At 52.2% G+C, this 15,744-nt stretch overlaps 3 protein-coding genes across 4 annotated transcripts; 1 reads left to right on the forward strand and 2 right to left on the reverse strand.

Moving 5' to 3' along the window:
• The first annotated feature begins 114 nt into the window (after positions 1-114).
• Positions 115-13,312, forward strand: LOC114783379 (acyl-CoA synthetase family member 2, mitochondrial-like). 2 transcript variants are annotated; one of them, XM_028968851.1, is made up of 17 exons: positions 115-395; positions 749-861; positions 1,228-1,423; positions 3,169-3,297; positions 3,385-3,438; positions 3,511-3,629; positions 3,711-3,873; positions 4,062-4,157; positions 4,229-4,380; positions 4,997-5,088; positions 5,272-5,348; positions 11,139-11,246; positions 11,465-11,616; positions 12,405-12,546; positions 12,632-12,742; positions 12,813-12,881; positions 12,961-13,312. In XM_028968851.1, the coding sequence occupies exons 2-17, from the start codon at positions 767-769 to the stop codon at positions 13,027-13,029; spliced, it is 1,824 nt and encodes a 607-aa protein (XP_028824684.1). In that variant the 5' UTR covers positions 115-395; positions 749-766; the 3' UTR covers positions 13,030-13,312. The 2 variants fall into 2 exon arrangements, with proteins under 2 accessions (XP_028824684.1, XP_028824683.1); XM_028968850.1 differs by lacking the exon at positions 115-395 and having other exon boundaries at positions 524-861.
• Positions 6,632-12,052, reverse strand: LOC114783381 (chondroadherin-like). Its single transcript, XM_028968853.1, has 5 exons — positions 11,407-12,052; positions 9,689-11,255; positions 8,335-8,498; positions 8,108-8,253; positions 6,632-7,290 (listed from the first exon to the last, which is right to left on the reverse strand). The coding sequence occupies exons 2-4, from the start codon at positions 10,466-10,468 to the stop codon at positions 8,112-8,114; spliced, it is 1,086 nt and encodes a 361-aa protein (XP_028824686.1). The 5' UTR covers positions 10,469-11,255; positions 11,407-12,052; the 3' UTR covers positions 6,632-7,290; positions 8,108-8,111.
• LOC114783382 (armadillo repeat-containing protein 7-like) lies at positions 12,192-15,452 on the reverse strand. The gene is made up of 3 exons (XM_028968854.1): positions 14,737-15,452; positions 14,512-14,655; positions 12,192-13,983 (listed from the first exon to the last, which is right to left on the reverse strand). The coding sequence occupies exons 1-3, from the start codon at positions 14,822-14,824 to the stop codon at positions 13,601-13,603; spliced, it is 615 nt and encodes a 204-aa protein (XP_028824687.1). The 5' UTR covers positions 14,825-15,452; the 3' UTR covers positions 12,192-13,600.
• Positions 15,453-15,744: the final 292 nt, after the last annotated feature.

The following is a 15,744-nucleotide window of genomic DNA, read 5'->3' on the forward strand; positions in this document are numbered from 1 at the left end:
GGGTGATGGTTAAATACCGAGGACACATTGTGCTGCACCATGTATCACAATGACAATCACTTCACTTTATTTTTACTTTATTTATCACACACTGCTCCCCAGGCACCTTTCATGGCTGCCCACTGCTTTGTTGTGTCACCACGATGTGTGGACAATCACTTCACTTTCACTCAAATATCTCCCGTTACCAAGATGGAGCAAGTCTCTGGGTTATAAGGTGGGGTCTCCATGGATCAACCTGTTTTTCCAGCTCAGGATGCATTACGCTGCTGAAAGAGGCCACTCCCATCAGGGAATATTGTCAGCGTCTATATGTTGGTGACATTTACATGGGTCCAGCACCCGGAGCATCGACCATCATCTTCACGGCGCACCCTGCTGCATCTCTTCTACTGGTAAGTGCACAGGACACCTTCTCCCGTGTCTCCAGTCACCACTACATACCAGGAACACCCCAGAAGAACCGATCTACACAACAAGGCTGCATGTTCTCACCGTGAAGCCACCCGATCACGGTCCGAGCAGCAGCCGACAGGGGGCGCTTTTCTGCCGCGGGGCCGCCAGTGAAGTTGTGTAGAAGAAAAACAGGCAGAAAGCCCGATAAGTGTCTTCGCCTCCTTCAGTCTGGGGTCGGGCCCGTGCGTCCCCGTCCAAGGTTTAGGGTTGAGGTCCAGGGTCAAGTTCCGCACCTCCTCCCCGCGCTTTTCACCAGACATTTCAACTTCTCATTCCTTTTTACTCCTGGAAGACGGTGAAGAAGTGAAGCATGACTGCCAGGATCCTGCTGGAGCGCCTGCGCGTCCCGCGGTGGAGAACCTGGAGACCCTGGAGACCCGGAGCGGCGTGCGTCCAGCAGCGCTGGTGAGATGGAACTTGTCCCGGATAAAAAAGCGCGATGTGTGTGTGTGTGTGTGTGTGTGTGTGTTTCCGCTTCTTTGCTGATCACTGCGCATTTTGGAGACTTTTCGTCCCGATTTCGGGGAATGTTTTGCGCTGTAATGCAGCTTCTGGGTCGGTTGGCGGCGCAGCTGAGCAGAGTTGTGCCCCCCAGGCTGGTCTGCAGGAAGAGAAGAGAGCAGCTTCAGAGAAAAAGATTCACCTTCGCCCCCATCTGGCCTCGCCGGCGACAGCTGAACTCATTTGGGGGCTAATTTTTAACTAATCTGAATATTCTATGTAGAGCATACGTACACGCCCGGTCTAAAGATGCTGTTCCTGCCTCCACAGCGGCATCCACGTGGACAGTCCGCCCACCGCGCCCTCGCTCACCACCAGCTACGCCCACGGCACGTCCACCAGGTCCCTACTGAGCAGCACCGTGGCCCAGACCCTCCAGAACGCGGCGGAGCGCTGGCCGGACCGCGAGGCGGTGGTCTTCCTGCAGGACGGCGTCCGGAAGACCCTGTCCGAGTTCCAGCGCGATGTGAGTGCCCAGGACCAAAGCTCTAACCTGAACCTGAGTCACGACCTTTATTTTTAACCTTTGGTCCGGCGGCGAGGTCGCCCGGGCAACGTCACGCTGTAATCATTAACAGACACTTCATCCGTCTCACCATGTGCTGCTATTCCACACCGCGCTACTAATAAAATACCCTAAATGTCCCCGTTGGTGTGACGTGGTGGATTACGTCACCAGCAGGAGCCGTCCTGCCATGTCACTTCCTACCAAAGTCCACGGCTGCACTTCAACGTGCCGCTTATCTCCTGTACTGCGGATGGAGGGTTTATTTATCCTGATAAGCGCGCCGGCGCGCCCTGCAGGAACCGGCAGGATTTCCCTCTGCGGTGGGAGTGAGAAGTCGGGACTCCGGCATCGCGTCTGGCGTGCAGGGAGCACCAGACCCACAATTCACTTCACGCCCGAGTCGCGTTCTCTGTAACAGAGAGATTCATTCACATTTACATTCAAGCCGTTTACCAGACGCCCGTATCGTATCCAGAGCGACTTACAACGTGCTTCCATGTCACCATGGATGAAGTGGTCAGTTCTGGTTCACCAGGACCCCCAACTATGAATACAATCTTTTTATTCACTCTGTTCTAGTTTCTATACAGAAGAAGGTTACAAGTTCATCTAAATCTTCTCTAAAGAGGAAGGTGTTGAGCTGCCGTGTGAAGGTGCTCAGTGACTGAGCTGGAAGTTCATTCCACCACCGAGGGGCCAAGACGGAGAAGAGTCTAGATGAGCGTCTTCCTTTTACCTTCAGAGATGGAGGGACCAGGCGAGCAGTACTGGAGGCTCGGAGTATACCAGGTGCAGTGCGAGGTGTAATAAGGGCTGTGAGGTAGGATGGTGCTACTCCATGTTTGGCTTTGTAGGCCAGCATCAGTATTTAGAACCTGATGGTGCAGCTACTGGGAGCCAGTGGAGGGAACGTAGTAGAGGGGCGGTGTGGAGAACTTGGGAAGGTTGAAGATCAGTATGAGTTGTAGAGGTGGGATGGTACATAGTTGTAGACCAGCTAGAAGGGAGTTACAGTAATCCAGTCGTGAGATTACTAAGGACTGAACCAGTATCTGGGTGGCCTGGGTTGCCAGATAAGGGCGGACTCGTCTGATATTGTAGAGAAGGAATCTACATGAGCGGGAAAGATTGCTGATGTGAGTTGAGAAGGAGAGTTGGTTGTCTATTGTTACTCCAAGGTTGTGGGCTGTTGTAGAAGGAGAGAGCTGCGAGTTGTCCAGGTAAATAGCAAGATCCTGATGTGGTGAAGAATCTGCTGGAATGAATATTAGTTCAGTTTTGGTGGGATTGACTTTGAGGTGATGGGCTGCCATCCAAGATGAGATGTCGGTTAGACATGCACCGTTTTTATAACGTTATAAACGTTACAGCACGTTTTACTGCAGTTGTCACGTTGGCTGGACATGGCGAGGAAGGAGGACGCATACGCACAACGTCACGAGACGGGTTTAATGCATAGTAGACGAGACAAGGGAACATCACCACACAATGACCTGACGCAAACAGACACGAACAGGACAGCTTTATATAATATACACAGGTGAACACGATCAGGGAACATTACACGAGACCATCATGAAACTCTGGTCCGAACTCCGGACCCGGAGTCACCCCTGCCGGACCGGATCATGACACTAGTCCATTCGTAATGTAACCAGAAATGTGAGTACAGGAGATAACGTGAAGTCCCGGTGTGTTTTCAGGTGGACCAGGCCGCCGCCGGTCTCCTGGCTCTGGGCCTGAAGAGGGGCGAGAGGCTGGGGATCTGGGGACCCAACATCTACGAGTGGATCCTCACGCTGTTCGCCGCCGCCAAGGCCGGGGTCATCCTGGTCCGTCTCCGCGTCCATCAGACCTTCACTATGCACGCGCACGCTTTTTTTTGCACCGGGAGACATGATGTTGTGCTTCTCCGGCAGGTTTCCGTGAACCCCGCTTATCAGGCCCTGGAGCTGGAGTATGCGCTGAAGAAGGTACGCGAGGGCCACACGCACGTTCCTGCAGGAACCGGTCCGCCCTGACGCTGCTCCTCTCTGTCCCCTCAGGTGGGGGTCAGCGCGGTGGTGTGCCCCACCCAGTTTAAGACGCAGAACTATGTGGACATGCTGAGACAGCTTTGTCCTGAGATGGACACGGCCGTGCCTGGGGACATCAGGAGTAAAAGGTAGCGAGGAAGCTGAACTCGTTCAACTCGCGATCATACCCATGATTCAGTGCGGTTGACCTTTGACCCCGCCCCCCACAGACTGCCCGACCTGCGCACGGTGGTGGTGACGGACAGCCGGCAGCCGGGGACGTTTCACATCAGCGAGTTGATGCAGGCAGGAAGCAGCCGGCACCACCAGGACCTGGAGGACCTGCAGAAGAAGATCTTGTGTGACGACCCCGTCAACATCCAGTTCACATCGGTAGAGTCACCCAGGGGGTCAGAGGGTTCACTGTGACCTTTAGGCTCCATGGGTCAGTGGCGCCTAGCGGGAAAGGACGCGGACTCGTAGCTGAAGGGTTGCGGGTTCCAATCCCGAACTGTCCAGGAGACACTGAGGTCTGGACCATAATCGTAGCTGCTTCGCGCTCACCGTCCTTTTTACCACAGGGCACCACCGGGGCTCCTAAAGGGGCGTCGCTGTCCCACCACAACATCGTCAACAACGCGTACTTCCTGGGGATCCGTATGGGCTACAACTGGCGGGTGAGTTGTTTCGTCCTGACGGTTAACAGGCGGACGGTGAACGTATGACGACGTGTGACGCTTCCCCGCAGCCCGACGTCCGGGTGTGTCTCCCGGTCCCCCTCTACCACTGTTTCGGCTCCGTAGGGGGCGGGATCGTGATGGCGCAGTACGGCAGCACCTTGGTTTTCCCGTCCACCGCGTACAGCGGCCGCGCCAACCTGCAGGCCATACAGGATGAGAGGTGGGCCCGGCGACCTTTCACCCCCTGCTTGCCGAAGTGTCTGGTTTCTGCCAAATCCGGGGATTAAAAACCGTACGGTTTCATTCCACTTCCCACGTTCCGGGACTCCATATTAAGTTACGTTCTGCGCTCGGAATGTTTATTAGATGAACAATCATTACATTTCATTTACATTTCCAGCGTTTACCAGACGTCCTTATCCAGAGTGCCTTACAGTCAGTAGTTACAGGGACAGTCCCCCCCTGGAGACACTCAGGGTTAAGTGTCCTGCTCAGGGACACGATGGTAGTAAGTGGGGTTTAGAACCTGGGTCTACCTAGGCTACTACCAGCCTTTAATCACTTTAAATTATTGTGACTAGAATTTCACTAGTCATATCATGGGGTTATATCCATCTAATAAAAATGCATTTTCATGCCACAAGTAGCGGTTTGTCTAGTAATCTAGAACGTTTTGCATCAAGCTTCAGTGACGTTGCTTGTCTTTTAGACGGGAGCCCCAAAAGAAAAAGACCAGGTTCCACTTTCAGTTTTATCTTAAGGATGGTGCTGATGTCATAAGCCACAAAATCCCAGCATCTTGAAATGAGCTTACACGGCCTGAGCGTGTTTTCCAGATGCTCCCTCATCTACGGAACACCCACCATGTTCATCGACATGCTGGGCCAGCCGGACCTGGGCCAGTTTGATTTGTCGTCTGTGGAGGGAGGTCAGTCACTCATCGTTCATCCTGGAATATTATTTTACCAACAAAAACCTTAACAGCGCTTCCATACTGCAAGCTTCAGCCTTAAGAATGAATGACGATTAATATGCAGGGCATATATAATAATATTCATATTTTTTAAATTCAGTAACCAACGTTTCAGCCATTTCTTCCTCCTCTTGGCAGGTGTGATGGCCGGGTCACCGTGTCCACCAGAAGTGGTGAAGAAGGTTATTAAGACCCTGGGCACCAAAGACTTTGCAGTGAGTCTCTAAACACGGCCGACTTCAGGAAAAGGGGATCTTGTGTCGTTCCTTATTTCCGTGAAATTTAACGAGAGACCTTTATCCAACGTTCTAAGACAAATGGAAAACCTGCAGGTTCTGGTGAGCAGGGACCATGTTGTAATTCCGCTCCTGTGTGTGTACCGTAAATTCTGGACTTTTTAAATTGGACACGATGAACGTGAGATATTAACGGAGCAAGATGGTACAGGAAAGATTTCTATTAACTCTTAATTAAATACATGCCGGTAATAGCCAGAGCAAATGAACAGAGCTGTTAACAGAAGTAAAGATGTCTTCTTCAGTAGTGGAATTGGTCCCTATCGCCACTCGAGCTTACATTCCTTCTTCGACAGGCTGAAGGTCTTGACGGTCGCATCATATACGTTTCCTCGTGTCTTTTCCATCATGGCGGTTCTGTGCATGAAGCGCAAAATGGCAGAACTGAAGAATTAAGTGCAGAAATAGTTTCGTTGGTCTGATATGATGAGGTTAAATGTGTTGGCCCATAAAAGTCCATAAATGAGCGGCATCGTTGTAAAAGCCGCGTGTGAAAAAAGTTGCGTCTTATATGGTGGAATTTACGGGGTGTGTGTGTGTGTGTGTGTAGACCTGTTTAATCTCCGCTGTAGTCATGGTGACCTGATTTTTTCCCAGAATGCACTTTGACCCAAGGAAGCCCTCCTTCTTCTCGTCATCTAGGGCTGAAGTTGCTGCTGGTGTAAATTTATTTGCAGCTGTGGGCAGTTTATTCATCTCCAGCACGAAAACACGCCCGAATGCGTCTGGGGGTTCACGTTGCCAGATTACCTTCAGTGTGTCTGGACGTGGTTGTGGCTTGATGAACACACCAGGGAACAATCATCGTTCCACGGCTCCCTTCCCTAACAACCGTTGCCATAGAGATCCCTGGACTCTGGTGTTGTGGACATGTTAACCCGAAGGAAAGTCTTTCACAGACGCCCAAACACACACACGTTAAATGCAGTCTTCATTGTTGAAATGCAGCAGGTCCTAAGTGGACGTGCACAGTGTGTATTCGACCAGTAGAGGGAGCCAGACGCTCTGGACAAAGTTGGCAATGAAAGTAGATTTCATACCAACATATAAAAAGGATCTGCAAGCAAGATTCATATTTATATATGAACATATTTTATTCTAAAACACACTGAATGGTGGGAATACTGCAGAGTGTCCGTCTCTGCACAGACATTCAGTATCGAGTCTCCAAGGTAGAAAATGCACACAAAACACACTCTTAATCATCTTTTAAAGTATTTCATGTTTATTGGAATAACACACTTCCACTAAAACAAGTCTGAAATGACATATTTAACGCACAATGCGTTGGAGTTCTACGCCTGGCAGCACCATGTGTTCCCTGGTATCCTTTCGCATTTCCCGGTCTGAAGACCTATAAACCTCACACAGCTTCATCTATACAGACAAAAAAACCTCCAACCTGAGGAAACGGGTCCATTCTGTTCATTTTCTGTCGTTTTTTACTGAGCCGTACTGACCGGGTGAGAGGTTCCGCGCCGTTCGTACGTATATTTACCTTCGCCTGCTGTCTTTTGCTCATAATGTCGGCGCTCTGTGTCCACGTCTGGCAACGTTCTTGTGAAATTTCTCACTGGAACCGAGACCACAGTAAATCACGGCCCGCTGTGGTAACCGTGGCAACAGGCGCTGGAGGTGAAGAGGTCACACATGGCCGCTGGGCGCCAGGGTCTGTACGTTTGGGGTTGTGGAGGTGAAAGGGCGGAGGTCGCTGCTTCATGCTGCTCTGGTTTAAGTTTAAACGTCCCGTTGCGTCTGATGCTTTTGTGTGTGTACGTCGGGTCTAAATGAGTTCTAGAGTAAGTGTAGCTGTCGAGTTGGTGTGGCCGGTCACCTGGACGGGCGTCTTTTCCTGCGTCTCCTGCGGAACGAGACAAAAACAGAAGCCAAGTCAAACAGGACACGCCTCCGGCGCCAAGGTGGAAAAGAACGGGTCGGCCTGAAGCAGCGCCGGACCCACACGAACAGCGGGCTCTTATGAAGACTGAGGGGTTCACGCTGATCACTGGGGAACCCCTGAGACCCGCTGTTTACCCACCGGCACCGCGCCACCGCGCCACCGTCCTCAGGCAGGAAATAACTCCAGACGTCGATTACTAAATTCCACTTATTCTACTAATATATTCTATTTTATTGATATCATTTTTAATATATTGGCTTTCCAGGGTGGTAGTAGCCTAGCGACCAAGAACAGCCCAGGAGACCCAGGTTCAAACCCCACTTACTACCATCGTGTCCCTGAGCAAGACACTTAACCCTGAGTGTCTCCATGGGGGGGACTGTCCCTGTAACTACTGGCTGTAAGTCGCTCTGGATAAGGGCGTCTGGTAAATGCCGTAAATGTAAATGAGTGTCTCTAGGGGGACTGTCCCTGTCACTACTGAGTGTAAGGAGCTCTGGATAAGGGCGTCGGTACGGTAAATGCCGTAAATGTCCTATTCGGTTGGTTGTTTTTCTGAAGTCTGGATCACGAGCTCTTGGAGGCCACAAGGGGGCAGTGTACCATCTACAGGCCTTGTATTCTAACTTAGAATAGAAATAGATTTTTGGCCACCACCTCAAATGGCTGATGTTTAGCCACGAATGAGCTACAGCCAATGGGACATAGAATAGCAAAAAGAGGCGGGGACTGTTTCAGGCCTTAAGTAACGTGAAATGTCCGTTAAAAGCCGTCTCACCGTTTTAATGGCGCAGTCCTTTGTTGGCCCTCCTCGTCTTGCCCTTGCATCGGCTGAAGGCAGCACTGTCCCTTACCTGCTTACCCCGCTGGGTGGAGGGTGCGGCACAGACGGCGTCGGGACGCAGCCGGCTGGTGTCCATCCACCTGGACGGAGGAAGCATTGGGACGCGGCTGTAGCGGCCGCTGTTACGCGCGTGGCACGTTTGTGGGCGCGCCGGTGCTTACTTGCGCAGGCTGGCCAGCTGGCACGTGCAGCTCAACGGGTTCCCGGACAGGGTGAGGTTGGTGATGGTGGAGAGGTCCAAGCTGCCGGGGAGGTTCTTGACTTTGTTGTTCTGGATGTGTAGAGACTTGAGAGCGGTCACGCCGGAGAAGGCGCCGTCTGAGAACTGGAGCAGATGCTGTTAGTGACGTGACCGCAGCGCAGCACACGATGCACACAGTGACATTTGTCCTCTGCATTTAACCCATCACCCTTGGTGAGCAGTGGGTGCTTTGCTCGGTGGCACCTCAGTGGCACCTGGTGAGAGGAAGAAAAGTTCCACATCCAACATTTCCATTCAGAACAATGGCTCAGTGACCTTCATCACTCCAACCATAGTAGAATTACAAGCAGGTGCAGATGTTGGTTTTCCACACTGATGCTCAGCATCAGACGTCTGCGGAGCTTGAAATGATGAAAGGCGTCTCTTATAACGTTCCCAGGGCCTGTGAGGCTGCTAAAAACTGCACCAAGGTGCAAGAAGCGCCTGGTCCTCGCTGGAGACCAGTCTCGGGGCGGAGCGTGTCCTGTGGAAATTTCCACTGCGGAGGGAAGCGCTTGGCGCCGGGGGAAAATGGACGACTTCCAGCGCGTTGACCCGATCATTTGCCAGAAGTGCCTGCAAAGAGCCTGATTGTCAATTCACACTTGCGCGAGGGCGGCTAAAAATACCGCTCTTCATGGCGACTGTTTACGAAACGGTCATTTTTTCCCCTTCTGTCATAATTCTGCACAAACACCTCTGGACCGGGACCAACAAACAGACCCGACCCAAAATATTGACTTTAGCGACTGGAAAAGGGCTCCTTCTCCCGGGCTTATTAATACTGGCTTCAGTCTCCTCAGTTGGTTGAAGTATGTTTAGATGGTTTTATGGATCCCTTCTTTGGCCCCATTTGATACAGGTGGCGAGAAGCTTCCACAAAGCCTCACTGACCAACAATCCCGAGGTTCTGTAGTTCTTACGAAGCAGGCCTAAGCACAAAAAGGTTTTTTTGAAGGAGCACTGAGCGATCTAGAAGGTTCGAACGCTTTCCTCCAGGACCACACAGGTGGCGTGTGAGGCCACAGCTTTCACTGGAGAAGATGGCTACAGATGGCTGTTCGCCCTTTAACACAAGGCACATGGTGCCTTTCTCCTGGGAGAAACCGACAGATGGTTCCAAGATCACAAGGCTTTCATCAAAACGAAGATAGAGTTGAAGCCACCTCTCCAAAAATACAGGAACTTACTGCTTCGTTTTAATTTCCTGCCATATCTGGACTTCTTCTCTAGAGGACAGAACCACATTTAAACACAGAAACATCAACACTCACTTTTTGCAGACCCATGTTGTCCAGATACAGTCTCTCCATGTATCGGCCAAAGCTGCGGAAGGCGTTGTCCGGGATGGTGGCCATCGGGTTCCTGGACAGGGTCAGCTCCTCCACCACCCTCAGCTTGCTCATGGACCCAGTCGGGTAGGTGGAGAGCTTGTTCCGGTCCAGGTGAAGGATGGCCAGGTTCTCCACGTCGTCCAGAGCGCCAGGCTGGATGCTGTTGATCTTGTTATCGCTCAGGTGCAGCCAGCGCAGGTCCTTTGCGCCGGAGAAGACCCCGACTGAAAGCTCCGGTATGCTGTTGTTGTTGAGCTGCAGTATGAAGAGATTGACCATGGGTGAGAAGATTCCCTTGGCCAGGGTGCTGATGCGGTTCCCGTCCAGGTAGAGATAGGTCAGCATGGTCAGGTCCTCGAAGGCGCCCGGGCGCATTACGCTGATCTCATTGTTGGACAGGTAGAGGTAAACCAGCTTCTTCAGCCCTTTGAAGGCCTGGCCAGCGATCTCCTGGATCTTGCAGTGCTGCAGGTGCAGCGAGATCAGACCCTTCATCTCTCCAAAGCCTCCGCTCGGCAGGTTGCCCAGAGAGTTCTCCTGGAGGTTGAGGAGACGCGTGGCCTCAGAAATCTGCGGGATCTTCTTCAGGCCGGCGTTGTAGCAGATGACGTGCAGAAGGTCCCCGTGGCAGTGGCACGGACTTGGGCACTGGCTGGGAGAACCCTGGACCAGGGGACCAAGCAGGCAGACCACCGCCAGCAATAAACTGGAGCCCTCCATAGCTCCCGATGCTCACCTTCCTGACGGAGGTGGGAGAAGATCCACAGCCTCGGACAGGAGAGAACTCCGGAGTGGGACGGGACGCTGCGCTATTTATACCTCTTAAGGAGGGGAAATGGTCAGATTTCACCGCGTTGGGACTGGCCGGGGGAGCAGGAGGACTTTCTTTTTTTTCCTTCTTCTGCTGCAGGTCGTGATGGATGTAAACCGTGTCTTGGTGAGTCTTGGTTGATTCTGAAAGATGAAGGAGTGAAATCATGCTTTCTCTAGCGTCGAACCGGAGACAGATGGCTGTCCCTCTACACGTGGCACAAGGAAATAAAGGTACGAGAGGTGCGAGATGCTTTCTTCAGGGTCTGGAATAAAAAGCTCAGGAACGGCGCTTCGGATCTGGTCCTGGTTTCTGAGGTTCTCGCTGATTCAGGTGAACTGCCGTAATAAGAGGTGAACCCACAGGTTTGGTCCACGTGGTGTTTTGAACTCCTCTGCGGTGTTTGGAGCGAGGGGCGGAATCTCGTGTTTGCTCAACAGATCTAGCGTTTTATTGGGAAAGCCAGTTTGGGTCCTTCAGGCCAGCATCCAGCCACTGAAAGATGATCTTCTCAGCTTCTAGGATAGTCAAGTGTCCCCGGTCCAGCGAATGTAATTTAATCTGATCCACCGTGTGCAGATTGGATACGGGACGACCGAGAACAGCCCAGTGACGTTCATGGGATTCCCCATCGACAGCCTGGACCGGAAAACGGACACGGTGGGGTGCATCCTCCCTCACACCGAGGTACCGCACCTGCAGAACCCCAACCCACAAACAGGGAGGAATGGTGCACACAGAGAAGCGTTACAATATGAGAATTAATATTAGTTACATTCAATTCTTCACTGAATAGACTACTGAATTACTGAATGTATTCATAAGAATTCTCTCTTTATTACTGTACCATGAAATGTTTCATGTCGGTGCCCGGAATTCATTTCTGGAATTTTCCATCCTTCCAGGCAAAAATAGTCGACCCTTCGTCTGGACAGATCGTCCCGCTGGGGGCGCAGGGCGAGATCATGATCCGTGGGTACTGCGTCATGCTGGAGTACTGGAACGATGCCGCCAAGACCCAGGACTGCATCACCAAAGAGGGCTGGTACAAAACGGGGTGAGGAACCGCATTCCTACCGCATGTTACCGTCACCCGTTTACCACCATCGCCGTTTTATTATCGCGCTTATCGATTCGTTTATCAGGGTGCAGGGACGTTGTCTCCATCGTCTTATTATCGTGCTTATTGATTCGTTTACCTGCACGCAGGGACGTTGTCTCCATCGTCTTATTATCGTGGTTATTGATTCGTTATCGTGAGTCGTTTACCTGCACGCAGGGACGTTGTCTCCATCGTCTTATTATCATGCTTATTGATTCGTTATCGTGATTCGTTTACCTGCGTGCAGGGACGTTGTCTCCATCGTCTTATTATCGTGGTTATTGATTCGTTATCGTGAGTCGTTTACCTGCGCGCAGGGACGTTGTCTCCATCGTCTTATTATCGTGGTTATTGATTTGTTATCGTGAGTCGTTTACCTGCGTGCAGGGACGTTGTCTCCATCGTCTTATTATCATGCTTATTGATTCGTTATCGTGATTCGTTTACCTGCGTGCAGGGACGTTGTCTCCATCGTCTTATTATCGTGGTTATTGATTCGTTTACCTGCGCGCAGGGACGTTGTCTCCATCGTCTTATTATCGTGGTTATTGATTCGTTTACCTGCGCGCAGGGACGTTGTCTCCATCGTCTTATTATCGTGGTTATTGATTCGTTTACCTGCACGCAGGGACGTTGTCTCCATCGTCTTATTATCGTGGTTATTGATTCGTTATCGTGAGTCGTTTACCTGCATGCAGGGACGTTGTCTCCATCGTCTTATTGATTCGTTTACCTGCACGCAGGGACGTTGCCACCATGGACGCGTTTGGCTACTGTAAAATCGAGGGACGGATCAAGGACATGATCATCCGGGGAGGAGAGAACGTCTACCCAGCCGAAATCGAGCAGTTCCTGCACACGCACCCCAAAGTCCATGAGGCCCAGGTCCTGTTCCAGATCTTGTCATGATTCAGCTCCCATGATTCCATGGTGGCAAGATGGAGATGTTTGCTACATGGTGTCTGTGCAGGTGGTTGGGGTGAAGGACCAGAGGATGGGGGAGGAGATCTGCGCTTGCATCAACCTGAAGCAGGGTCAGGACTGCAGCGCCGAGGAGATCCGAGCCTACTGCAAGGGCCAGGTGAGCGTCTTCTAGAACGCTCGGTGCCCGTTCCGCTCGGCTCCTGTTCACTCTGGCTGCTTCTCCTCAGATCTCCCACTACAAGATCCCCCGCTACGTGGTCTTCGTTGATAGTTACCCGCTCACAGTTTCAGGCAAGGTGAGGCCACGCCCTTCCCCGCCCGCAGGAAGTCAGGTAACAGGCTGCAGAGGTAAAGTGGCATCCTCCTTCCTCTCAGATTCAGAAGAACAAGCTGAGGGCCGCGATGGAGAAGCAGCTTCTGGTGGAGCGCGCCGAGGGGAACTGACGGAGAAACCGCATGTCCAGGATGGGAGAACCAACTTAATTCATTAGCCAGATGATCGACTTGCATCCGACTGTTACAGGTTTTACAATCACAGTGGCTAAAACGCCCGTAAATGTTCCGTCCATCATATTTTCGTGCATCTGTGAACTGCGTTCTGCGTTTTTTATTGATGGACATACGGTGGAACCGGCCAGTCAGGAACCGATGTTGCTTTAAATGCGGGTCGTTCTTCATTTTCTACCAAAGCGTCTTTTTATTAAGAATATTAAACGTGTAACGATCAGTGATGGTGTGAGTGAAGTATTTTACTGTATTTTCCACCCCCCCCCCCGATCCCACACACACAGCTCTGAATACGGTCACGTGACTATTTTACTGAGGTTGCCAGGTTGGTGGGTTTGGTGCCGACGTGAAGACGGGGTGAAATGGATCCGTGCGTTTCTGAATAGAACTGCAGCGACCAGTAAGAACAGTCGTCTGAACCCACAGGCCTGCAGAATATACAGAGAACACAATTACATTTTCTAAAAGAGGGACTGTTCCTGCAGGACTGTTAACAGCGTGGCGCCCTCTAGTGTTCCTGTGCAGCATTTCCCTCTTTATAGGCCGTTTCGGGCAGGGGGATGCCCAGAGCGCTCTGACTCGGGCCCGCTCGGTCCCCCTGGGCGCCGGCCACCTGCTCCTGGGTGCAGAAGTCCTGCAGGAAAACGGAGGCCAGGTTGCGCAGCCGCGGGTTCTGGGAGAGCGACAGGCGGAGCATGCACTGCACCACGGCCGGGTGGGTGGTGTCCTGGCGGGAGGCCGGCGTGCTGAGGTTCATCAGAGTGGTGATGGCCGACAGCACCGTCTCGTCGCGCCGGCTCGACAGGCAGCCGGTCACCAGGGACAAGGCGCCGTCACTCTGCAGGATGAGGTCACGTGACTCCGGCTCCATGCTCATGTTGCACAGGCCCCCTGCAGACACAGAAAGTCGGTTCCATTTACATTTACGGCATTTACCAGACACCCTTATCCAGTAGTGACAGGGACAGTCCCCCCCTGGAGACACTCAGGGTTAAGTGTCTTGCTCAGGGACACGATGGTAGTAAGTGGGGTTTGAACCTGGGTCTTCTGGTTCATAGGCGAGTGTGTTACCCACTAGGCTACTAGCACCCCGGTTCCATCACCATGTTCTAGCCGAACAGCTCTCATAACCTCATATTTTAGCCTTACTTGGAAAATAGGACACTTGAAAACTCAAAGCGTCCATTTAAGGCTAAAGTAAGGCCATGAGCTTACAGATGATAATAAATCAACGAGAGTCGGCTCTTCTTTGGGAGCCGAGCCACGAGAGTCGGCTCTTCTTTGGGAGCCGAGCCACGAGAGTCGGCTCTTCTTTGGGAGCCGAGCCACGAGAGAACTTCCCATCACTATCACGTTCGACCAGGTTCCTGGCCTGAAGCTAGAACAGATTTCCGTTCGAAGCGAATGAGAGCATCTCACCGATCCCGAACTCCACGAAGTTCTCGTTGTCCTCGGTCAGCGCGTCCAGGAACATCTCCAGCACCTGCAGCGTCCGCAGCGCCTCCAGGTTCCCGGGGTCGTAGGCGAAGTTGGCGAGGTTCGCCAGGACCTGCTCTTTAGCTTCTGCGGGTGGGTGTGAGGTGGATTAATGGGGGTGTATATGGGGGTGCGTCTGTACCTGCCACCATGCAGCAGATACCGCACCTTCACTGTCCGTGTCCTGGAACTCCGTGACCAGGTTCTGCAAGAACTCGAAGCGGTCCGGCCCAGCGGAGCGTCTTCTGGCCGCCATCACCGCGCCATCACCGTTTCTCCAGCGGGACTGCGGGCACGTCGTGGGGGGATAATAATTACAATTAAAAATGACGTATCCAGGCCTGATGTTGTTGCCAGATCTGTGGGGAATTACAAAAACGTTGCACGAAAGCCCCAGAAGGGTTACAATAATAATAAAAATGATTAAACAATCCAAAACATTTGGAGAAGATGTCCACGATGGGTGAGTAAGGTGATGAAATCCGACGCCTCTCTGTTCAACGTTGGTTTGGTGAGAAACTCCAAGCCGGCATTTAAAAGACGGAACTGGCCACACCGTTTCCAACCCGCCCCTCCCTCGACACGTGATCTAAGTGTCCGTCGCGGAAGTGTGTCCCTCTGACAGCCTCGGCCGTTACTCTTTAGTTCCGCACAGGCGTTGTGTTTCGGGTTCCGCGGCATGAAGCAGCACCGCTTGTCTGCGGGGAAGCGCCTGACCAAGCCGCTGCTGTTCGGGGCGCTGCTGCTGGGTCTGGGGACGGTGTTCCTGAACAGGTACCGCCGCTCGTCTGCAGCGAGGACCCGTGTTCGTGTGGCGGTGACGTGCGACCTTCTCGCCTCCTGCTCTCCAGACGCAGCTTCTTCCCTGAGGTCGAGGATCTCCGGGCGGAGCAGCGCAGGCGCCACGACGCCAGGCTGGTGGAGGTTCTGGAGAGGAGGCGGAGGCTGGTGGAGGAGCTGGAGGACGAGAGGACCGCCGGGAGAAAATGAAGCGTCTCTGATACGCGAACCATGACTTACTGTGGAATAAAACAGCAGCTTGATGTTTAATGTTTCTTCTCTGGGGAGAATTTTATCTAAATATATACATTTATATACAGTACAGGCCAAAAGTGTGGACACCTTCTCATTTAACGTGTTTTCTTTATCTTCATGACCATTTACGTTGGTAGATTC

Source organism: Denticeps clupeoides, unplaced genomic scaffold, assembly GCF_900700375.1.
Source record: "Denticeps clupeoides unplaced genomic scaffold, fDenClu1.1, whole genome shotgun sequence".
NCBI classification, from domain to species: Eukaryota; Metazoa; Chordata; class Actinopteri; order Clupeiformes; family Denticipitidae; genus Denticeps; species Denticeps clupeoides.